Source organism: Megascapheus bottae, chromosome 28 (assembly GCF_031878675.1).
Source record: "Megascapheus bottae isolate mThoBot1 chromosome 28, mThoBot2.hap1, whole genome shotgun sequence".
NCBI classification, from domain to species: Eukaryota; Metazoa; Chordata; class Mammalia; order Rodentia; family Geomyidae; genus Megascapheus; species Megascapheus bottae.
Genome location: NC_143536.1, coordinates 6,153,095 through 6,178,144, shown reverse-complemented (window position 1 = coordinate 6,178,144; position 25,050 = coordinate 6,153,095). Strand labels below are relative to the sequence as shown.

Genomic DNA, 25,050 nt, shown 5'->3' with positions numbered 1-25,050 from the left:
TTCCTTGGTACTACATACACAGGAAAAGCCAGAATGGGTGCTGTGGCTCAAGTGATAGAGTGCTAGCCTTGAGAAAGCTCAAGGACAATGCCCAGGCCCTGAGTTCAAGCCCCAGGACTGGCAAATTGTGAGTGTGGGGGGGGGATAGAAAGAGCACCTTATAAACCCAGTCTAGATACCATGAAAACAATGCAAAATTCATTTTGCTGATGGGAAGCTTATTAGCTGATGTGACTTCATATTCTAGAAATTTGATGATGATTTTCAATGATGAGATTGTTTAATCGTCCTTAGTGGTATTGAGTTCTATTCTGAGATTAACAAAATATTCTTCTTTGAAAGTTCTCTGGTGAGACTTTTCTTCTGGGATTAATGAAGAGAGACAATATTTTTCTACCTGAAGATTATTGTAGGTCAGAGTTGTCTAAGAGATTCTCATAGGTTTTCACACTCCACAGGCCCCAAGAAGTATTCTTTCTGTGCCATAGTTAATCTCATCAGGCTTTTAACTTCAGTCCTCCGATGCTGTGGGTATCTGTTTGCTTGAACTCCGAATTGTGGTCTACCACTTGAGCCACATCTCTGCTTCTGGAATTTTGTTTTCTGTGTAGCTAGGATTACAGGTGAGAGCCACCAGACCAGCTAGATACCATGGATTCTTCAGAGATGGGATTACTATTCTTCTTCTGTGGTCAGAGTATCTTGGAGCTGGGTAAACTCTTCTGAAATGATCATAGAGCTGCCCCTGGCAATTGTGTGCCTTCTCCTTGGGATTGTATGATCTGGCAGAGGTTTTGAGGTAGCAATATGCTCAGTTGTATTAAAGTAGAACCTGGTTTTGTTTTTGTTTTGTTTTCTCTTTGTTTTGTTTTTGGTTGTTGTTTTTTCCCCCCCAGTATGGACAAATATACAAGCTTTCTAGGACCAATATGTTTTGAAGATACTTGTGGACTGTTTGAAAAGTCTTTACATTTGCTTTGAAATACTGAAGCTAAATGATATATTTATCATCCATAATATGGCTGCTGGAATCCGAAAGTTGATTTCTTCTCGGAGTAGTTAATAGGAAGGGCTCTAAGAGAAGTGGCGGTCATTCTGAACCACATCAACTCCTAATGTGTTCTTGACATATTTATTTAGAGAAAATATTCCTAAGATGTGGACATCTGCTTTACACACACTGGTAAGAATCTTTAGACTACACATGAATATTGCATTGCATTAACCCTATTAATTATGCTCCAGAAAAGGACCCAGCTCTGTGGCAAGGTGCCAAATACATGCCAGTTTGAATAAAATACATGTCTTTCTGTTACTTTACCCCCTTTCCAAGTCATTTTATTTTGGATTGGGACAGGAATGAGGAATCTGCCAGTCCAGTGTAAGGGTCTGGTTTGAGGAAAGTGGTTTTGTTTTTGGATGTGTGTTTTATACCTAATTAAGTAGGTATGCATACATACTATGAAGAAGCAGATGTACTGTGGTTCTAAGTTTTAATTTGACTGTTTTAATTAAGGAAATGATGATGACACATACAGTGACTATGCTACCACGTTTAAGAGCAGTCTCAACTTTCTCTGTTATACTTCTCTGATAATGCATTTCTTTTTCTATTACCAAACATGATTAATATGTCACGTAGTGTTAACTATGCTTTTTCCTCCCAGAATACATCAAATGGGAGGCAGCCTGTAGAAGCTAAATTATTCGGAGAGGAGTCAGTGATTGATTTAAATATAAAAGGATTAATTGGTCCCTGAACCAGACTATTAAACTGTACTGTGATCTTCAGTGAAAGTGGAAGAATGAATTACAAGTGTGCTTCGAAGAATAAATGACTACATTTTTCATGGCTTTAATCCTTTTTTCTGTGTTGCTTATTGTGGTTTTATGTACTGCACTCCATTGTGTGCTTAATTGATGCAGAGGGGATCGGCTGTATAATGATTAAATAGGATGGAGGGATAGAACAGTCACTTATGGTTTAAGGTGCTCCACTTCTTCAAGAATCTACACAAATTGCTACAGGAATCTACACACAGTGAGTATTTCTAGAAACTTGTTTCTAGTCACAATTCCAGGCAGAGAAGTTAAGTTTCATTGAGCAAGAAATTTGAAAGTTCATATTTTGTGAGGATATTGTTCAACAAGGACAGCTTGCTTTACATAAGTACAATGTTTTATTGTAGGCAAACTGAATTGAGGCTTCAGCTTTTGAAGGTAAAGGGATTAAAGTTCCTTAAGTTTCTTGTTGTTGTGGCAGTGCTGTTGTTGATTTTTGGTTTGCCGATTTATGTCAGGGACAGGGAAGTTGAGATTTGGGCAGTGCTATTGATTGAAGGCTGCAGTATGTTTTGGTTAAGAGAAAAGCTAGCTTCTGGGATAGCCCTGTAACTTGGCAAGAACACTGAAGATTGATATTTGCCAATAAGTAGCAGCATTATATCAAATAAGTGTCAACACCAATTTTATTTTCCTTTTGCGGGGGAAGCTGTGATTCCTTGTATATACTTGGGAGTGAGACTTATGCATCTGTGTTGAGTATGAAAGGCCCTGCTCTTGGGGAGGCAAATACCAAATGTGGAGAGCCTTTAAGGGGCTTGCCAGAGACCCAGTGATTTCAGGAGGTAGGTTTCTCCCTGGCATTTTCTTCAAAAGTATGACTGGGATATATACTGTACACCAGCTTCCATTAAATTAACATTATAACCTCATTAATTTCTTAGATAACATGGAGGGAATTAGGGAGAAGAAAAGGAGGGAAAAGAAAGGAAAGATTAAGTCAACATAAGCAAAACAGTTCATGATTTTAATTCATAAATATGTATTTTATAATTTAGGAAATTAAAGCTTCTCAGTGCAGCTCTGAGAATCTGTGGAAATAGGCCAGTAACTCAAAGTTTGGTGTTACTATCCTATATTTATAAGTGTGGAGTTACTAGCCTATTTTTTGTGTGTCTGTTGATCCTTTATTATTTATACTAATACATAATTCTTGATATTTATGGAGAAAAAATAGTAGAAAAGTTAATTTGGTTCATTATCTACCCCAGTAGACCTCACATTTTTTTCATATCTTGCAAGACAATGAAAAAGACAGGGAAAGGGTTTACTTTATACTGTTTTAGAAAGATAAAAATTCCAAGTATATTTCATAAAGTGAGTGATACAAGAACTTTGGCAGTTATAGGTTACCGATTAGAAAGGTTAATGTAATCTGCATATTTTTCCAGGAATACCTCCATATAATATAGATAATGTGGCCTAATGTAGCATCCTCAATTTTTTTTGGGGGGGGGGTGTCTTCGGTCATAGGGCTTGAACTCTGGCCTGGGCACTGTCCCTGAGCTCTTCGGCTCAAGGCTACCACCTTACCCCTTGAGCCACAGCACCACTTCTGGTTTCTTAGTGGTTAGCTGGAGATAAGAATCTCATGGTCTTTAGTTCCTGGGCTGGCCTTGAACTGAGATCCTCAGATCTCAGGTTTCTGAGTAGCTAGGATTACAGGTGTGAGCCACTGTGCCCAGCTAAAAGAAATTTTAGTATGACTTTATAAGCTTCCTCAAATCTGGTTGTTCAAGCACATGTCATTGGCCAGAGTAGCTCCTATACATATTTTGGCAACTTAAAAATTATGGTTTTTAGGGCCGGGAGTTTGGCCTCGTGGTTAAAGTCTTGCCTAGCATGCATGAAGACCCGGGTTCGATTCCTCGGCACCACATACATAGAAAAAAGCCAGAAGTGGTGCTGAGGCTCAAGTGGTAGAGCTCTAGCCTTGAGAAAGTCCAAGGACAGTGCTCAGGCCCTGAGCTCAAGCCCAGGACTGGGGGAAAAAAAAAATTATGGTTTTTACTGTAAGAATGTGAACCTTCAAACTCTTCTCATCTCTTTGTATCAAAGACACACTGAACCATATATCATTTTCACTGTTCTTCTAGTGACAGAACTAGGGACCCTAGAGACCCAGGGAGATAACAGTGAGTTGTTCTGTGGGTACTAAAGCCCTGGTCTTTGCATGAACACAAACATGCTGTGCCACCACAGGAGCTTCATGGTCTTGAAGAACTAATTAGTGTACCATCCTGGGGTCAGTTTTACTGTTACTAAGGCTAGAATGGTAGAAAAGGACAGCTTAGTTTTGTTCATGTGTGTGTATGTCTGTTTTTGTGTCTGTGTATACATGTAGTGAAGTATAAGAACAGTAGCATAACAATTCAATAGCTACAATAAGTCTCATACTGCCTCTGAATTTAAAAAATTGCAGTGAACTTTTGTGGACATTTTTGGTATAAATATAATGTGAAAGGACATGACAGAGTTTTATACAATCATATAATCAAGCATTAAATGTTGTCCTCTTTTAAAAAGAAGAAAAAAAAAATGCCACTGCAAGAAGAGAAAGCTGAATATATGTGCAAGTGAAGGATCTCCATATTATCTTTCTGAGAGCAGCCAAGTGAAGGGAAACCATAAAGTAATGCTGGCAACTGTTCCCAAATGAGGATCTATACAGTGAGGCAGATTGCTTTAGCAAGAGGTTTAGTTAGTGATAATGTGGAAAATTTTAAGGTGATGAGTTCATAACACAGGAAACATTCAGATAAAAATTACCTAAATGCATTTTGCATTGTAAGTCGTATCAAAATACTTTTTATACCATGGAAATATTTATAATGTATTTTAAAGGCATATGTAATAGTTGCATTCTGAAAACTCAGTGTAAGAAGAAACTTTTTCCCTTTTTAAGTATATTGTAAGAGAAGAAAATTATGTGGAACACTTGTCTTTTGAGCTTTTGTGCTCGTCTAATGCTCTGCCACTTGAGTCACAGCTCTCTTTCAAGCTTTTTGTGGTTAATTGGACACAAGAGTCTCACAGACTTTCCTGCCTGGGCTACTTTTAACTACAATCCTCCTATCTTAGCTTTCTGAGTAGCTATGATTACAGGTGTAAACCCAGCTGTCTTTGCTTGCTCCCTTCCTTCCTTCCTTCCTTCCTTCCTTCCTTCCTTCCTTCCTTCCTTCCTTCCTTCCTTCCTTCCTTCCTTCCTTCCTTCCTTCCTTCCTTCCCTCTGTTTTTGCAACTCTTTCCTAGTCTAGTTGAATCCACTTCTGTCAGTTGTGTTTCTTAAATAAATGATCTTAGAAGGTGCTGGTATTCTGGCCTAATCCTATCATCTCAATATTCAGGGAGCTAAGGCAGAAGGGGATCTTGAGTTCAAGGCCAACCTGAACTACGTAATTAGTTTTGGTGAGACCTCCCATCCCAGAAACCAAAAATCAATAAAAAAGGTACTTTTGTTTTTGTCAGTCCTGGGGCTTGAACTCAGGGCCTAGGCACTGTCCCTGAGTTGCCTTTTGCTCAAGGCTAGCACTCTACCACTTGAGGCACAATGCCACTTCTGGATTTTTCTGTGTATGTGGGTTCTGAGGAATCAAACCCAGGGCTTGGTGCATGCTAGGCAAGCTCTCTATCACTAAGCCACATTCCCAGCCCCAACAAAAAGATATCTGTTTTAAATAAAGCATAATTGGAAATGACATACAACTTCCTCCCATGAATAATGATTTCCTACTTTAAAAATATTCACTGTGCTTAGGGGCTGTTCTTGTTCTCACAGTGAAACTTTCTAAAGAAACACTACTGAAACTTAGGTTATATTATCCTGCCTTCAGCAGCCATGTGTTGTTTTGATTGCAGTACACTGCTAGTGTTGGGCAGTGTATCTGACAGTGGGGCACACGTGGCTCCTCCCTTCAGGGAGCTTCTGTGATGGTGAGAGAGACATCAGAATACACACACAGATGAGGAGGAGGAGGCGGCAGGGGGTGTGATGGAAGTGCTGGATGTAGGATGTAATGTAATGAGAAACCAGATTGAAAGAATAGAATAAAACCAAATCCTGTCACCCTATTGATGTGTATCACAGTATACTGGAAAACAATTTGTATTACAGTGAAAGAAAATCATGATGGTATCATACATTTTTTTTTCTAACTTCATAGTTTTCTTTCTCAGAATTCTGGACTTCTCTGTCCTAGTAAAATGGAAAAAAATTTAGTGGAAAGCTATAACATATCACACACCTATATCAGCTGTCCACACCAAGCCCATTGTGAGTACAGGGTTCCAAAATGACATATGTGGCAGAGGATGTGTGGCTCAAGTGGTAGAATGCCAGCTTTGAGTGGAAAAAAATTAAGAGCATGAGGTCTTAGAGTTCCGATCCCAGTACAAGCATGAGCACCCATGTAGACAACTCTCCCCTCCCCAAATCACTAAAGGTAGACAGAGGGGTTAGAGATGAAAGGAAAAAAAATGTAAGTAATCTGATAGAGGTGTGCAGAGATACATGGGAATATTTACCTTTTTATGGCCTTAAAGATAATTTGGAAGATAACGAATAGGTGTTTAAAGTTGATTCTAGTAGGAAGACCCACATGGGCAATCCCCAGAGGTCGCAGGCAGTGGGCACACGCAGTGGGAGTCCTGTCTGAATGGGAGGGAGCACATGGTCAGGTATTGTGTTGATAGCTAGCTCTGTCTTTGCCCTTTACACGTTTTCCTTTTGTGTTGATTTTGTGTTAATTTTCTTATAATACAGGTGGTAAATATAAAGCTGTAGAACTAAGAATTAATCACTATGAATACCTTATTGTGAATGTTGTCCAGTAATACTTCAAAAATAAAACTCAGTTGATCTCAAATTCATACTTCACATAGACTTAAAACAATTTTGATTTTCATTTCTTTTGCCCACTTTGTTTCTTCTCTGTTCTATACACTTCTCCCCACTTTCCTTCCAACACCCTCTTTCCTTCCAACGCCCTCTTTCCATGCTTCTTTTCTTTCTCTCTTTCCTCCCCCCTCCCCCCATATCTCCCTTTGATCTTAGCATGCTAGGAAAGACCTGATATAATAACCATTGCAGTTTATAGTTTTAGAGCCACATTATTCCAGAGATAATGAGTAGTAGAAAGTGATGATTACAATATGAAAAATAGGGAAGGAAGGTTACTTTAAATGATGTGGTAAGAATAGGCTTTGCTGACATGGTATTAAGGAAAACCTAAAACACTGTGTGAAAAGAGGACCATGAGAGGAGGAGGGAGCCGTGGGTGCTGGTTGTAGTTGCTTCATTGGGAGAATTGCTGAGAGGCCTAGTGGGCTGGAATAGAGTGGAAGGGTGGGAGAGAACAATGGGTGATTTGGCCTAGGAAGTAACTAGGGCAGGGTATGGGGCTAACCAGGTTTTTAATTTTACCCTTTAATATGAAGCCATGAGGCTTATTCTACCTTTACTTTCACTTTTTCCTTTTTCCCTTTTCCCTTTTTCCTCTTTCCCCTTTACTCCCATTTTCTCCCTTTTCCTTTTCCTTTTCCTTTTCCTTCCCCTTCCCCTTCCCCCCTTCCCCTTCCCCCCTTCCCCTTCCCCTTCCTCCTTTCCCCTTTCCCTTTCCCTGTAGTAGGACTTGAACTCTGGGCTTGGGCATTGTCTCTGAACTCTTCAGCTCAAGGCCACCACCCTACCCCTTGAGCCACAGTGCCACTTCTGATTTTTTGGTGATTAATTGGAGATAAGAATCTCACGGACTTTTTTTTTTTTTTTTAAACAAGTCCTGGGCCTTGAACTCAGGGTCTCAGCATTCTCCTTGGGTTTTCTCAAGGCTAGAGCTCTACCACTTGAGCCACATACTACTTCCAGCTTTTTTCTATGTATGTGGTACCGAGGAACCAAACCTGAGTCATTGTGCGTGCTAGGCTGGTACTCTACCAGTTGACCAAACTCCCAGCCTGAGATAATGTCTTTCTGTAATGCCTTTTTTGGGAGGGGGGCACAGAGGTGTGGTCCTTGTAGGGTCTGAACTCAGGACTCAGAGCCTGGTACTCTCCCTGAGCTTCCCCCCGCATTCCCCCAAGGCTAGACCACAGAGCTACTTCCAGTTTTCTGGAGGCTAACTGGAGATAAGAGTCTAACAGACTCAGGCTGTGCATTGAACCCATGATCCTTAGATTTCAGCCACCTGAGCAGCTAGGATTACAGGCATGAGCCACCGGTGCCCCAGCACCTATTTCCTCCCTTTTAAATTAAGGACGACATTTTTGCCGTTACTGCTTTGTTTAAATAATGTGTATTTTTTCTGCTTGTGAACTTGAAATGTAGATGTGTGTTATCAGCAATATAGTTTTTTTTTAATTCTTCCAAAATTATAATCCCTATTTTGGTTTATTATATTAACCCTTCCAATGCCAAGAAGAGTAGGGGTTTCCTGATGGTGCAGCATCACAGGCAGGTCATCTCACCACACTTGGCAGAGGTCATGTTTGTGCTTCTGACTCTGACTTAACACGCTACAAACCTTCCTTAAACCATGAAAGTGTTTTCCTGAAACAAAGTCAAGTTATTAAGTAGTACTCAAAACAACATCTACGGAAGCTTTTGAGTAGTGGTTTGGTATCATGTTTTTGGTTCATCAGACTTTTTTTTTTGCCAGTCCTGCGTTTTCCTCAAGGCTAGAGCTCTACCACTTGAGCCTCAGCACCACTTCCGGCCTTTTTCTATGTATGTGGTACCAAGGAATCGAACCCTGGTCTTTGTGCACGCTAGTCAATCACTCTACCACTAGGCCAAACTCCCAGCCATCAGACAATTGTTTTTATGAGATGTTTTGAGGAATAGAAATATCTTATGGTTGATCTAAGGCCAGAGTTGACAACTTTGAAAGAATGTGGACCTGTGATAACTTTGAAATTTTTGTCATGACATTTCATTTTTATCAGCTTTGAGCTTATTGTATGGAAAATGGGGAAATATAATGCTTCAATACAATTTTGTGATGAGATATAAACTGTAAGCCAAAACCAGTGGTGTAGGCTATAATACCAGCTACTTGGGAGCTGAAGCAGGAGGACAACAAGTTCAAGGCCTCCTGGGCTACATAGACCCTGTCTTAAACATAAATAAATATGTAAATTGTAAAATATAAAATAGATACAAATTCACTTAGTAACTGTGTTGTTACCTTAATAGCATATTGAGAGTACACATACACATGGACATATATACCACTGCCCTTAATTATTATGGTGTTGTTTTTAAATTTGAGATAGGGTCTTGCTGTGTTTCAGTGTTGGCCCTTAGCCTCCCTGTTGCTGAAATGACAGGCATGTGCCTTCGCATTAATATTTTCAAGTTAACTATTTGAATCTCATTTGAATATTGTAAGCTTTAAAATTTAATGATACTGCATTCTATCAGACATAAACGAACCTTATCATTATTCCTGAAATCAGAAACTCAACTTTATTTGAACAAGATCAATTTTGTTCACAAGTGATTTAAAAAAAAAATCAGTGTCTTAAAAATTCAGTTTCTTAATACTTCTGTTTGCCACAAAGTAAACCCTAAGAAAGAAAAGCATTGAGGTTTTCTGCTAGTAGAAGTTTATATTCAACCTAGTAGTTAGATTTAGATTTTATGCAACAGGTAGGAAGCATTCTGCATAGTAACTTTCAAAACTTCAGAATGCACGTAGCCAACGTTTCAGATTTGCTAGGCAGCTTTACATTTCTGGACAAGAGATTTTGTCAGTATTACGTGTGCATAGTCACTAGAAGTTGTGTTCAGTTGGTTTGAGGTCAGCTTTTTCAGCTGATTGGTAAAGCAGAGCTGTATCTTACCTGTAGCTACATTTCTAGCACCCATTTTCTACTAAAATGTAAAACTGAGCCTCTCGTTCTTTTTTAGTGAGCATTTGTCCTGTGCTTTCACATTCTTTCTTCATGGAGAAAGTAATGTGTGCACAAGTGTGGAGATTGCCCAACACCAGCCAATTTATTTGATCAATGAGGAGCATATACACATGGCTCAGTCTTCACCTGCACCATTTCAAGGTAAGTCAGTGGTGATGTGCCTGCTGTCTATCCCTGCACCACCACCTAGGGGAGAGTTACCTTGTCCAGGAAGGGTTTTTTGGTGTTTGTTTTTGAGCCAGGGTCTTACTATGTAGCCCAGGCTGGCCTCAAACTCATGCTATAGTTTCCAAGCTGGCCTCAAACTTGCATTCCTCCTGCCTCAGCCACCTGAGTTGCTGAGATTATAGGTGTGCATCACCAGGCTCAACCTCAATGAGGTTTTGTAGGATGAACTGTTACCTTAAAGGGGCATCTTGAAAGCAAGGTAAGCATATGAATCAATTTTAGAAGAGGAAATAAATACCTATTTCACAATACTAGTTGCTCATTTAGAAAAATTATATAAAAGTTTTTGGTGAAGTTGTATTGAAGATTAGGATATAGAGATTTCCTTCAAAGCAAAGTAAGGTTGAAAAATACAGCCCAGTGAATAGTTGATGAATTTTATAAATGAAAAGGTTTCATTGTGTTAGTTAACAATGTTTCAGGAGAGTGATGGCTTACAAAAAGATTACTGTAAAATACAGTATTTGAAATTTCATCCAACATCAGACCTGCCGTTGATAATATAATTTCTGGAGTAATGTTGATATCTCCAACATTTTCTTTTAATTGCTTTTCACAATGTTAATAAGAATTAGGTTGTGATTTTACTTAATACATTCAAATTTTCCTTACCCTGACCATCCGGATGCCTCACAATAAATATCCCTTTTTTTTTTTTAATCTGCCTGAGCATTTTAAATCTTTGCTTTTATTTCTGGAATTCAGAATTTTCTATGAATGATAGTATTTAAATGTTATTGTGTTGGGTTGCATTGTACTAAAGAGTCTTGAAGTTGGTATATTATTTGCTAGATGTCTGGTTGAAATACATAAAATATAATTTAAAAAATACTAATTTTAACATATTCAATAAAATATTTTAATTTTCTAGTACCTTGATTAATGAGCAGCCTCCATTTTATTTATGATGATTATTTTTTTCATACCATTCTGATTTAATTTAATGAAGGAATCTGTTTCTTCTCTAAAGACAAACCTTTATTGAGAGGTAAGGGATAAAACATTGAATCATTCCTCTGGACCCCAGTTATCAACGAGGACCCCCTCTTTCAACCCCTGCACTCTGTCATTCTGTGTGAATTTGGGGGTTTTAACTATACATTACCATAAAATTTTAAGATACCCAATTGTGAAAATGCTCATTTGTGTGTTATCAGAGTTATTTAAATACCATGTTTTTTTGAACATAAATATGCAGAGTGCCATCTGACTTCACCTTAGACTCTATTGCCCCAAATGAAAGCAATTGTTGATGGTAATAAGGGGAATCTCTGCTCATGAGGAATGGGAGCTGTTCCACTTTGTTTGGGAATGATAATATTAGGACCACCACTTTTATGCGGACCAGTTATTTTAAATCTTAATGGTTTGTTACCACTTCAGTAAGTTATAGAAAACTAGGCAACACTGTCCTGTTTATTCTTGTGATTGGTGTGGAAAGGACAGATAATTAGAGATGGGGATGGCTGATAGATAATTGTGGTAAACATAATAATACAGAATAATGTGGAAATTTTATAGACATATCAGTGCAAAAAGAATTGCCCTTAACTGTTTGATGGAGTCAGTGTTCATTTTGATCATTGAAGAATGGAAGAAACACTCCAAAACCAATGTCTGAATGAGCCTTTAGTTTAACCCCCTCTCTTGATATGGTAGTGGTCCTGGGATTTTAACTTAGGACCTTAAACTTGCTAGACAGGTATTCCACCACTTGAGCCAGTATGCTGGCCTTATTTGTTTTGGTTATTTTTGAGACAGGGACTCGTCTGGGTCTACTTGGACTGCAGTCCTTCCTTACGTAGCTGAGAACTTTCTCTCTCTCTCTCTCTCTCTCTCTCTCTCTCTCTCTCTCTCTCTCTCTCTCTCTCTCTCTCTCTCTCCTCTGTCTCTCTCTCTCTCTCTCCTTTCTTTTTGCACTTAGGTGGAATATTTAATGCATAATAGTGACATCATAATGTAATAAGTAGAATGAGAGTATATTTAAAAGTAAAATTTGAAGGCATATTAAACTACTAAATGCCTAAAAACTCAACAAATAATATTAAAATATCTTAGAAGCATAAACATACCTCTGAAGCTGGGAGGCTGGCAGCTCATGTCTGTAATCCTAGCTACTCAAGGAGCTGAGATCTGAGGATCATGCTTCAAAGCCAGCCTGGGCAGAAAAGTCTATGAAACTCTCCAATAACTACTCTTAAAAAAACAAACTAACACACAGAAATTAAAAAACAGAAGTGATGCAGTGGCTCAAATGATAGAATGCTTGCCTTGATCAAAAGAAGCAGCTCAGGGACAGCACCCAGGACCAGAGTTCAAGTCCTAGGAAGACAGGCAGGCAGGCAGGCACACACGCAGGCACGCACGCACAGAATTATTTCCACTTTAATTGGGACTTTCAAGTGTATAATGTCTGTACCCAGCCATTATGTGGTTCCATCCTGCAGTAGCTGGGATGGCAGTCTTGTGCCACTGCATTCAGCCATTGGTTGAGATGGAGTCTCACTAGTTTTTGTTAGCCTTGAGCCAGTTCATGAAATCCCCTTTTGAGTAGCTAGGGTTAACAGGGCCCAAGCCTGGTAAAATCATACTTGGCTGCCATCCAGCTGTTAGAAGAAATGGTCAAAAGAAAAAGACATTCCATTTAATAGTAATGCTGAGGTGTGTTCCATAAACAGATACTGATTATGATAAAGTTACCTTTATGCCCAGAAAAGTATTATTTGGAAAGTTAAATAACTTGCCTTTGAAGGTAAGGTCTGCCTGAGTTATTTACAACACTGTGATGCTATTTTTTGGTCTCCTGATTCAGTAAAAATGACGTAAGTTTAATGTCAACAGACCTCTAAAACTCAAGTTATAAGCATTATGCTTCAAGCTTTGAACATTATGAGTTTTCTGTTAAAATAAGTCTTTACATCATTCTTCACTTACTATACGTACTCAGGAAGTCTTAGGATCTTCTGAGTAGGTTTTGGCTTATTTATATTGACTTGTTACCTTCTTTCATGGGAAATTCAATATTCACATCATATAACTATTATTAAATAGGTAGCAATATGTTAAAATGCGTAGATAGCAAGACTTTAGGAAATAAAGGACAATGCATGAAGTGCTACTGTGCTTTAACTTAAATTTACCAGAAATGTAGAAATGAATATAGGAATGATTTCTATAACGCAGAGCATATAATTCTCTTCTTTTTTTAGTACTGGTAAGTCCCTATGGCTTAAATGGCACACTAACAGGCCAAGCATACAAAATGTCAGATCCAGCTACCCGCAAGTTGATTGAGGAATGGCAATATTTCTATCCGATGGTGCTAAAAAAGAAAGATGAAGTGAAAGAGGAAGAGGAATTGGGATATGATGATGATTTCCCTGTGGCAGTTGAAGTAATTGTTGGTAAGAGAAAATACTTATTATATTTGCTTCATTTTCTTAATTGTCAAGATAATCATTCAGATCCATCAGAAACCTTTGCTAGAATTTCCCATCTTAATTTTGACTCCCAACACAGTGGTATATACTAGTAGTTATCTTGCCTAAACCTTGGTGGTGCACACTACATTACATATTCTATTGTCATTTGGGAACCTACCATGTTTGACAGTTGTTCATTTTCCATTGAGCTTTGTCAAAGTGCCCCTTCCAGTGAAAGAGACAGTCTTCTGTGAATTATTTCTGAGGCCTTACTGTTCTCTTTCCTTACAGGTGGTGTTCGGATGGTCTATCCTTCAGCTTTTGTGTTGATCTCTCAGAATGACATCCCAGTTCCTCAGAGTGTTGCCAGTGCTGCAGGCCATATTACAGTTGGGCAGCAGGGGCTTGGTAGTGTGAAAGACCCAAGTAACTGTGGGATCCCTCTGACCCCTCCCACCTCTCCAGAACAGGCTGTTGTGGGTGAGTGTCTTGTAGGGGAGAAATTAGAGACCAAGAGAGCCACGAAGCGAAATACTACTAGAAGAGATGGAGTTCATAGAGTAACTTCGCTATTTAACCAAAATAGAGAAGAAAAATTATAAAAACAGGCAACTAGAGTTTTATCTGTGTCCATCTACATTCATGGTTTGGTGAAATAGTATTGTTATAATTCTCTCTTTTTTTTTTTTTAAACTAGTCTAGTATGAGACTCAAACTCAGGGTTTGCGCAAGTGCTTTACCACTTTGAGCCACTTTGATTTTGAGTGTTTAATTGGAGATAAGGGTCTCTCAGGAACTTTAATGCCTGGGCTGGCTTTGAACCACAATACTCAGATCTTAGCTTCCTGAGAAGCTAGGATTACAGATGTGAGCCACTGATGCCTGGCATGCTGGTTGCTTAAAGAAAAACAAAATTGAGAGCTATAAACTACAAAATGATGGAAGTCTTTTGTCCCAAAGATCATTGTTGACTAAGGACAAGTCCTGGATGATTTTTCTGTTGCAGTATAATATTAGTGTAGCAGGCCTATGAGCTATGAACAAATCATTCTGTCAATACTAACTGCATTTGACAATTTTAAATTTTTTGTTGAGTAGTTTTTTTTTTATTGCAGTTCATTTCAGATTAATTGGAAATATGGTCATTAAGGCAAGTTCTTGATCTCCCAAAAATAACATCATGCCTACGTTAATATGACCATGTTGCTCAGAATATCAGAGTAAACATAGTCTTGGGAGCTGAACAAATAGGATAGAAACAGTGAAACAGGATACACTCTTATACAGTAATTTCTATATGAGTTAGATAAGATGGGTTTTCATTATTTTTGGCACTTGCCATGCAATGGACATTCCACAGATGTTTAATTAGAAATGTATTGGGGAAAACTAGACTTTGTGATTGATCAAACCTTGTCTTAAAACAAGATGAATTTATTCAATTCTCATGTTTTTTCTGAATCTCATGCCTTTTCTTTTTCTTTAAATATATACTTTACAAATTGTTATGAGCATTAGGTAGTATATGTGAAAGCACTTTGTAAATAATACCATAATATTTAACTAGCAGTTAAAAAGCTTCAAAGTAAACTTAGAAACTATTTTTAGTGTACATTACTAAGTTGCTTAGAAGGAAATAATCAAATGATACTCTGTGGGAAACATAGAAGAGGACAACATGCTGGGTGCTGGTGGTGTATACCTGTAATCCTAGCTATTCAAGAGGCTGAGATCTAAGGATTATGGTTCAAATCCAGCCTGGGGAGAAAAGTCCATGAGACTCTTATCTCTGATTAACCACCAGAAAATCAGAAGTGGCACTGTAGCTTAAGTATAGAATGCTAGCCTTGAGGAAAAGAGCTTAGGGGGCAGTGCCCAGGCCTTGAGTCAATGCTTAAGTCTTTGTATTGAATGAAGTTGTATTGAATGAAGAGCCATACAATTCATAAGGTATTAGAAAGGTGTAAAAGTCAACCTATTCACAGGTGGTATGTCTGTAGATCTCATTAACTACAGATTGAAAGCATTCAAGGAACTAAATTGCCTTATCTTGAACACCCGTGCACATTTTTTTTTCCTTCAGTTTTCCCTAAACAAAAGTATAAAGGCTATTATTGCATAGCATTTGTATTATCTTGCCTGTTCTAAGTAATCTGTAGGTAAGTTACAAGGTAGAGAAAGCTATATACACATACATTATTTACACACATATATATATATAGAGAGAGAGAGAGAGATTATATGTGAATTTTATATTTTATATACAGAACTTTGGGCATGCTTGATTTTGGCATTCTTGGTGAATTTTGGATTCAGTCTCCAGTAGGTACTGAGAGACGAAATACTAGTCTCAAATACTAGAGCAGATTTGAATGCCTCTTTGTAAAAGGATTTTGCTATCAAGTTTTTTTTATTACAATTACTTTAAATTGGAAAAGAAAAAAAACACATTTCTATAACTTTTTATACCATTCATCATAGACAAAGTATATTAATATAAAGACAAATTAGATTTGCTTTTGTCAGAGTTTGAATTTTTAGCAAGTATACCCAAGTATTAAGTTTTTCTCTTTCTAGTTTCTTTGCCAAATTTGTATTCACCTTAATATTGATGGCTTGCTTTACACATGATGCTTTAACTTGCCTCTCAGTTCAGAACTATAAGTTTCACCCTTCAAAAACAAGATGTCTGGCCAGGCACTATGGCTCATACCTATAATCCTAACTACTCAGGAGGCTGAGATCTGAGGATCTCGGTTCAAAGCCAGACCAGGTAGAAAAGTCCATGAGACTTCAGTTAACCATCAAAAAATCCAGAAGCAGGGTTGTGACTCAAGTGGTAGAACACTAGACTTGAGCACAAAAGATGAGACAGTGCTCGGGCCCCGACTTCAAATCTGAGGATTGGCACAGTGTATGTGTTGTGTGTGTGTGTGTGTAACCTGTATAACTTTGCCCCCAAATCCAAGAAGTTTCCCTGTTGTGAGTTTCATGTAGACTTCGTATTCCTTCAGTGCCACCCCCCCCCACATATATGGTATCATGCTAGGTGTTGGATAAATAAAACTCTGATATTACTTCATTCTTTAAGGTGAACAAACTAAAAGATTCTGGTGTGCTTATGTTAAAATGAATTTGGCAAGATTTTCATGTCATATGATGCTGAATTATATGCAAGAAGTCCTGTCATTCCAGCATTGAATATTGGCATGTTTTCCTAAATAAATACAGGGCAAAATGGATTCCTTTGTATCTCCAAAGAGCCAAAAGACTCTTAGTTTCTGGAAGCTGCTCATCTTATTGGGATAGGTACTTCCATTTAACTTTGTCCTTAGAGGTAGCAACATTCAGTGTGCTTTTAACAACTTATTTAGTTCCCCATTTCAGTTTATTAAGAGCAATTGTTCAGTTTCAGTGAGCAGCATCTTAGTAGCTGGATTTCATCTACCTTTTCCTTTTGAGGATACTATGTGCATATGATCTGCTTGCTTGGTTTTTATGATGGACACTTGTAAAATTGAACTGAATTCTTTTACTTTATGAGCCAAGTCAGAAAACTTTTCACAATAAGAAGTAGAAATGACTAGGTTTCTTGTGCATCAGTTATTTTAACTGTAAAATAACTATAATTTTGGAGAGGAATCAAAAGGCTCAGTTCAGAATGTAAACTTTTGGGTTTTGTTTTGCTCTGTGCTTAGAATTACACATAGGGCTAACTATTCAGTTCAAGTAATGATTATATTGTATTGATTTGCTATGAAGATCAACTTGTGTTATAAGGTTGCTTTCTCCGTGCCCCCCTTCCCCCCTTAACAGAAGTGGAAGTGTCCCAGAATGCTTATTGACTCTTGATCAAAATGTTTTGCACCATTTTCTGTTGAGAATAAAACAATGTATTTAATAAATCAAATAGGTGAAATGAACAGATATTGGCTGTAATTGTTTTTATATCAGAAAGGAGTGGAAATGTTCCCGCTGACTAGAATCCGCTGTGATCACTCAGAGCATAGCCAGAAGAAATGGGTTATGCACCAACTGGAGTTAGAGAGCCCAGTGAATTTTGAATCCTCGGACACCAAATGTAGTAGAGACAACAATTTTCAGTATTATAAATAGTGTTAAATGTGGGGACAAACAGTTCTACATAAAAATTTTATAGTTGACCTTGTTAAAAGATTTGTGCTGTCCTTTCTTCTGCCTGGGCACCATGTACAGCTGTTATACAACCATTGGGCTACATGAGCATAAAGCTCCCTCTACTGCTTTGGCCTTGAGACTTATTTGTTGTATTCTGTTTTAAAAATTCACGGCAAGCAATACATGTTTAAATCTTTATTTTTGTAATTATGATTCCTTCCTTATGGTTACATCCAGTACAGGTAAAGAAGGAATGGCTCTGTGTATGAATCCCCTTATGTGGTTGTATTGATCAGATCAGCTGTGTTAGGGACAACACAAAGATTTATACAGATAATGTAGAAGGGAAGAAAATATCCTAACACAATTTTATTCTTACCTTTAGGTAATGTTAATGCCAAGGAAAATGAACAAAGCTACATGAGTTCTAATAGTTGAAATGCTTATTTTGAATACAATATCTCTTTGTATGGGGACATTTTCTGAAAATTCTACCACTGCACATTGTCTTTGCTTTCCAGGTGAAAGTGGAGGTATGCAGAATGCTACCAGTCACCCAGGTTCCCAGGATGGGGGCATGATAACTATGCACAGTCCAAAGAGATCGGGGAAGATTCCTTCAAACCTCCACAATCACATGGTCCACCGAGTGTGGAAGGAATGCATCCTCACCAGAGCCCAGTCTAAGTATGTTTGTGGATTATGAGTGAGTCATGGGTTAGTTCCCATCTTCTTGACTGCGACACAGAGGCAGCAAAAAATGATAAAACTGATACTTACTTCCCTTGACTTGATTATTCAGGAAAAATGTCAAGTTCTTAAACATCTGAAGTAGTGGCATAGGGTTGGTCGCAATTGCTCAAGTTTGTGTAATTGCAGCTGCTTGTGTGGCATACATGCCTGTTTTGTCATGTGCTAAATGATTTGGTAGGCCTTGAGCAACAAGTTTCCCATCCCCATCATAGAGGAGTGAATATTAGCTAATGTTTGCAACTAAGTCACATTTTAAACCTTTTTAGGAGGAGCCAGATGTCAACTCCAACACTTGAAGAAGAGCCTGCTAACAATCCTGCTGCTTGGGGTTTTGTGGATCCAACCCAAAGAGTCAGCTGTTCTTGTTCCAGGTGGGTACTCAGAAAGGCAAAACAGCAGTTAGATGATGGCATACTTGGTTGGCTCATTTCCCAGCCTCAGAGGCCATTTGTCTCTGTCTTTTGTTTTGTTTTGAATCCCTTGCCTCACACCCGCACATTAAAGAAGAAAGTGATGAGTCTTTTCTTACATGTACATGATAGAGCTTATTGTGGGGACTCGGAGCTTATGAAGCAGCAGTCCTGCAATCAGATTGTTCCCACAGTTTCTTACAGTTAGCTTCTTTAAAAGTAAAGGATGTGAGTTTGGCAAAAAAAAAAAAAAAAAAAAAAAAAATTAACCAGTTAAATGGCAGTATTTAACTTCTTCAACTTTAAAGTAGAAAATTTAAACAGGTTGAAAACAAGATGAGTTGGAGTTAGTAGAATTTTGATAAATCTGTAGATAATTGTTAGGAAGTATTTTGTGATGACTGAGGCAGGAATTTGGAAACACCCTCTAAAAGGTGCAAGTTCAGTAGTCATGATATCTTAATTGTGCATTCATGAATAATGCTTTTCCTTTGTGCTCTGGAATTCATGATTGCTTTTACTTTTTCACCAAATTCTTACTCGGTTGGGTCTTTTAATAGCTGTTTGCATACTAGGCCATCACTACATGGACAGCCAGGAGTTTATTTCTACCCCTTACATCTTATGTGGTCTAATCTTTTACTCTGAAGGGTGCTTTCAGGAAGTTTCCTTGCAGTTGGTGTTGTGAATCAATGATAGAACACTTGTGGGCACAAGTTAGGTCTGACTTTGATCCCTAGCACCAGCGAGAGGGGGGCGGGAAGGGAGGGGGAAAAGAGGGAGGGGAGGGAAGGAAGGAAGGAAGGAAGGAAGGAAGGAAGGAAGGAAGGAAGGAAGGAAGGAAGGAAGGAAGGAAGGAAGGAAGGAAACATTCTTAATGTTAACATGTCTGTTTTTTCTTGTGAACCACGTTTCTTACTGTGATCTTTCTATTATACTTTTCCCTTCTTATCTCATTAACTTAATCATTTATCTGTTTTTCTTCATTTTCTAGTTTGAGTCTGTCACAGTGACTTCCTTTGAAATGTCTGTTTTTAGTTTTCTTCATTCTTCTAGCCACTGTATATTCCTCCTGTTCTCTCTGGCCTCGACTCTGGTTTTTTCCTACCATCTATCATCTGACGACTAGTTGGTTTTCCAAGCCTGATCTCCCTGCAGCCTTCCCAGATCAGGTTTCTTTCCTGGACAGAAATTTGCTAGGATTGTCCCTTACCTGTGGGCACAGTTCTGACTATAACTATTTGACATTGTTAGCTAAGTCATTTGATACTGCTGTAAGAGGCAACTGTAAGATACTATCCTGTTTACAGAAGTTCTTACTTTGAAGAATTTGCCATAAAAAATATAAAAGAAAGCAAAACACTACCAAAGGACTGGCATATTAAATCTGAGAACATCCAAGTCAGAAAGTTTTTATGTGAAAATGTTGAGAAGCATAGCTTTTCAAATATTCAGACATTGAGGTGATACGATAGAAAAGTTTTGCGGCAAGACGAGGGTCTTTTTGTGAGGGTACTGTGCCCCTATTCATATAAGTACCTTTTTTAGCATGATGCTTAGACTAGCCTCTTCAAAGTCAGGGATTCTTTAATTTCTAAAGCAGCAAAGACCAAGCAAGAGTGTTTTCAGATTATCTACTGCAATATTACCAAACACATTATAGAATGGTCTACTCCTCACACTATCTAATGGCCTTATGGAGCAGGGCGGCCATCCTGCCGTCCCACTAAACCATCCCATTGTGCCACACAAATCCATTTTACTGCCCACTAGGGTATCATTCAGTGCAATGCAGCAGTAATTTAATGCCACCCTAGTGGCTTTGGCGAGTTACTGCTACCCTGCAGGAGAGCTTACAATTTTTCCCAAGGAATGATTTATATATTGGGAGGAACTGGCTGACCTGCTATATAACTTTGTTGCACAGATTAAACCTTGGTATCATGTAGTGGGCCCTGAAGCCATTTCTCACACTACTTGTTCTTGCCAAGAAATGTGTTAGCATGTGAGGAGACATGGTATTAGTTTTGCTTACATGAAATGGTTCAGGTGCATCTGTACACATACACCCTCTTTTCACAGGCTGTCACTTCTGTCCCACTTTTATTGTCCTAGATCCTATCTTTCCTGCATGTAATAAGCAGCAAGTGAGACTTATTTCCAGTGAACCACCAGAAAGCTAGTAGAGGTGCTGTGGCTCAAAGTGGTAAAGCGCTAGCCTTGATAAGAGAGTTCAGGGACAACATCCAGGGACTGAGATCACACCCCGTGGTCCAAAAAAAAAATAATTAAAAAATAAAAAATATTACTTAAATCCATTTTTTCTGTTCAACTTGTATGTGATTGTTTCTTCAATTTCCATCGATCTGGATTGCATATTTTAGACACAATAAATCGAATTAGAAGCTGAAGTCCTTGTAGATGTGTTAGTCTCCAGTGTGTGCTAAAACATGCAGCCATGTCAGAGACACTTCTTTTGTGATGTTCTCATGATGCAGTTATTGTATCTGTGTATTTGTAGACTTCATTTTAACTCTCATTTTAGGCATAAACTTTTAAAACGTTGTGCAGTAGGACCCAACCGACCTCCCACAATATCTCAACCAGGGTTCAGTGCGGGACCATCTTCATCTTCATCTTTACCACCTCCTGCTTCTTCTAAGCACAAAACGACAGAAAGACAAGAAAAAGGAGACAAGCTGCAAAAGAGACCTCTGATACCATTTCACCACCGGCCCTCTGTTGCTGAAGAGTTATGCATGGAGCCAGATGCACCAGGACAGAAGCTAGGCTTGGCAGGGATGGACTCCTCCTTAGAGGTGTCTAGTAGTCGAAAGTATGATAAGCAAATGGCTGTGCCTTCCAGAAACACAAGCAAGCAAATGAATCTGAATCCTATGGATTCACCGCATTCTCCTATCTCCCCGCTGCCACCAACACTCAGCCCTCAGCCACGAGGTCAGGAAACCGAGAGTTTGGACCCACCTTCAGTCCCTGTGAATTCAGCCTTGTATGGAAATGGACTGGAACTTCAGCAATTGTCCACTCTGGATGACAGAACTGTCCTTGTAGGCCAAAGACTGCCTCTGATGGCAGAGGTCAGCGAGACAGCCTTATATACTGGGATTAGGCCCTCAAACCCAGAGTCATCAGAGAAATGGTGGCAAAGTTTTTGTCTCCCGTCCAGTGATGATGCTGAGTTCAGACCTCCAGAGCTCCAGGGTGAGAGATGTGACACCAAAATGGAGGGGCCCTCAGAGAGCACTGCACTGCAAAGGTAAGACATCTCCCTACACCAACCCTGCATCACTGTCAATGTCATGGGCTCCTCTCCAGCTCTTCCTGCTAAACTTCAAGGCCAAAACAAATCAGGCCTTTCTTCTCTGTGTAAGGCTTTGCCTGTGGAGAATGCTTCAGTGTCAGATACTCTGTCTTTCATGAGGTTATGCACATATGTCATTGTTTATACATACTGGCATGTAAAGATCTTGTGTCATTTAGGTTACTTGCAATGTATAATTTTTTGCCCTATAAAAAGAATATAACTTTGTAAGACCTCTCAAAATACAGCCTCTTTGTATGCTGCCACTTTTGAGGAAGGCCCTAGTGAGAATATTTTTAGAGCTTTGAGTCATTCATTATTCCAGATGCTTTATACAGATTATCTCTTTTTAATATTTACTACAGCCATGTTATTATGCTAATTGCATGACTTAAAACCATGGTTGTGGGGCTAGTACATGACACAGGATTTGAACCTAAGCAGTCTATTGTAGGTCCTGTGCTTTTAAAAGTCACATGTTCTTGACAAAGGCTTATCTCAGTGTATTGGGGCATTGATAGTTCATGCCTAAAACCCTAGCAACTGAGATTGGGGTACACAGTTTAAAGCCAGCCCAGGTAGGAAAGTCTGTGAGACTCTTCATCAGTTAACCACCAAAAAGCCAGAAGTAGAACTGTGGCTCAGGTGATAAGAGTGCCAGCCTTGAGTGAACAAAATTAAAGAACAGCTCCCAGGCCCAGAGTTCAGGCTCTGTTATGGGCAGATATATGCACACGCACATACACATACCCATTAAAAAATTAAAAAAAAAACACATATACACACACAGAGTAGCTTTGTGGGGCTTTTTTTGGGGTGGGGGGTTGGTCATGGGGCTTGAACTAGGCCTGGGTGCTGTCCCTGAGCTCTTCAGCTCAAGGCTACCGCCCTACCCTTGAGGGAAGCCCCAGTTCCTGTTTTCTAGAGGTTAATTGGAGGAAGAATCTTAGGTCCTTATGTGCCTGGGCTGGCTGTGAACCTTGATCCTCAGACCTCAGCCTCCTGAGTAGCTAGGATTATAGGTGTGAGCCACTACACCAAATGAGGTTATTTTAAAGTTTAGTTCAAAAATACTTTTAAAGTGTAAGTTGTACTTTAAAACAAATTATTTTAAATTGTTTAATCTTGTTTAACTTGTCATTGATTTCCCTTTTTAGACTCCTAGCACAACCTAACAAACGGTTTAAAATCTGGCAAGACAAGCAGCCTCAGATGCAGCCGCTCCACTTCCTGGACTCATTGCCTCTCTCACAACAACCTGGAGATGGTCTGGGAGAAGTCAATGACCCATACACCTTTGAGGATGGGGACATAAAATATATCTTCACAACAAACAAGAAGTGCAAACAAGGGACAGAGAAGGATTCTCTGAAGAAGAACAAGGTACCTTGTGCGGCATAGTGTGTCTGTGTGGTGTGGTTTCTGTCTGTGTGGTGTATGGGAAGGCTTTAGAGGCTTGGATGTTGAGGTAGTCTTGCCTGATCGCTCGGTTCCCATGTCCATGCTCTTGGTACTATTGTATTGAACAGCGTATTGCTCCTTTTTTTTTTTTTATGTCATGGCTCACCTTTGTTTAAAAGTCAGCTGCACATAAACGAGTGCATATTTTCCAGCTGGAGCTTATACAGTGCATGTTTCCTCTCATATGCTAATTCTTGTTGGCCTATGCTCCCTCCTATTTCTTTTTTTGTATTATTGCAAAGTACCCAAGATGAAAAGAAAAAAAATGTGCAAAATACTAGCTACTATTTTTTGAGCACTTATTATGTTACAGTGCTGAGTCTTATACCTTATGTATTCTGAATTAATATCAGCACTATGTACGACCATGCATAGACTGTTGCTAATTTTCCTGTTCCACTGCACAGTTGTGAGTACTGAATCTCTTGTGAGTCTGCTTTCTTTAAATTTAAATTGTAAGACTCTATAAAATATTAGATCATTTGAAGACATAGTCTTAAGTTTAAAGGAAAGTATGACTGTGAAAAGAGACTCGTATAGTCAAAGGGAATGCTTTTTTTAATTAAAATTTTTTTTTTCAGATTTCTTTACAGATATACCTGTAGGTCCAGAAAACTTGATCTGTAATTCAGCATCTTAAAACGTTACCAAAGGCAGATTTTAACACCATGGCATGTCTTTAATCAAATGCCATCAGTACTATTTAGGAATAAGCCACTCATTCACTCAAAATACCGCAGAGGATTGAGGGAATGTTGGGAAGTTCTTGGTTCTGTTTAAATTCCAGAGCAAGAACATGTATTTTATTTCTTTGGATGCATAGACCATGGTTTATCATACCTGTGCTCATAACAAGTTCCATTCAGCCCTCTAATTCTTTGTCTTCTCCCTCATATTCCACACTTTGGGTTGGTGTTCATGTGTTTTGTTTGGCTGAATTTATTACACAGTCAGAGGATGGATTTGGTACCAAGGATGTCACTACACCAGGTCATTCCACGCCGGTGCCTGATGGGAAAAATGCCATGTCTATTTTCAGTTCTGCTACTAAAACAGGTGTGTACTATGATTATTTGCCTCACTTGGATTGTTGCTAAATAGAATGTGAGAGAGATGCATCTCAGTTTAAAACGGTATTCTTACTGTTGTAGTAGTAATTTTATCTCATTAATATTTTGTCATAGTTGTTTTTTGAGTTCCTTTCCAAACTGATGAACATAGTTGGAAATAATTGTCCCTAAATTTAAATAAAAGTATAGGAAAGAAGTTCACAGCAGATCTTATCTATTGAGATCATGCCCTTTCCTCACTTCTTCTTAATTGATGAACCCACTCATTCTATTCTTGTTTCTTTTTTTTTTCCTTTTCTTTTTCCCCCTGCTCCTCTTTTCTACAGATGTCCGGCAAGATAATGCTGCTAGCAGAGCTGGCTCCAGTAGCCTTACACAGGTGACAGACTTGGCACCTTCCCTGCATGATTTAGACAACATCTTTGATAATTCTGATGATGATGAACTTGGGGTGAGTCTACCACAGCTACACTTGTAAAGACTTTGGTAAAAGC

General features: G+C 38.8%; 1 protein-coding gene across 2 annotated transcripts in view; it reads left to right on the top strand.

Annotated features, from left to right (window-relative positions):
* Positions 1 to 25,050, top strand: part of Med13l (mediator complex subunit 13L) — a 199,022-nt gene that overhangs the window by 136,689 nt on the left and 37,283 nt on the right. For both annotated transcript variants that reach the window (XM_090320164.1, XM_090320163.1), the window contains exons 5-13: positions 9,749 to 9,894; positions 13,191 to 13,385; positions 13,695 to 13,883; positions 18,062 to 18,227; positions 18,560 to 18,664; positions 21,249 to 21,980; positions 23,183 to 23,408; positions 24,437 to 24,542; positions 24,883 to 25,007. In XM_090320164.1, coding sequence (XP_090176290.1) covers positions 9,749 to 9,894; positions 13,191 to 13,385; positions 13,695 to 13,883; positions 18,062 to 18,227; positions 18,560 to 18,664; positions 21,249 to 21,980; positions 23,183 to 23,408; positions 24,437 to 24,542; positions 24,883 to 25,007 — 1,990 coding nt within the window. The remainder of the gene's footprint in view (positions 1 to 9,748; positions 9,895 to 13,190; positions 13,386 to 13,694; positions 13,884 to 18,061; positions 18,228 to 18,559; positions 18,665 to 21,248; positions 21,981 to 23,182; positions 23,409 to 24,436; positions 24,543 to 24,882; positions 25,008 to 25,050) is intronic.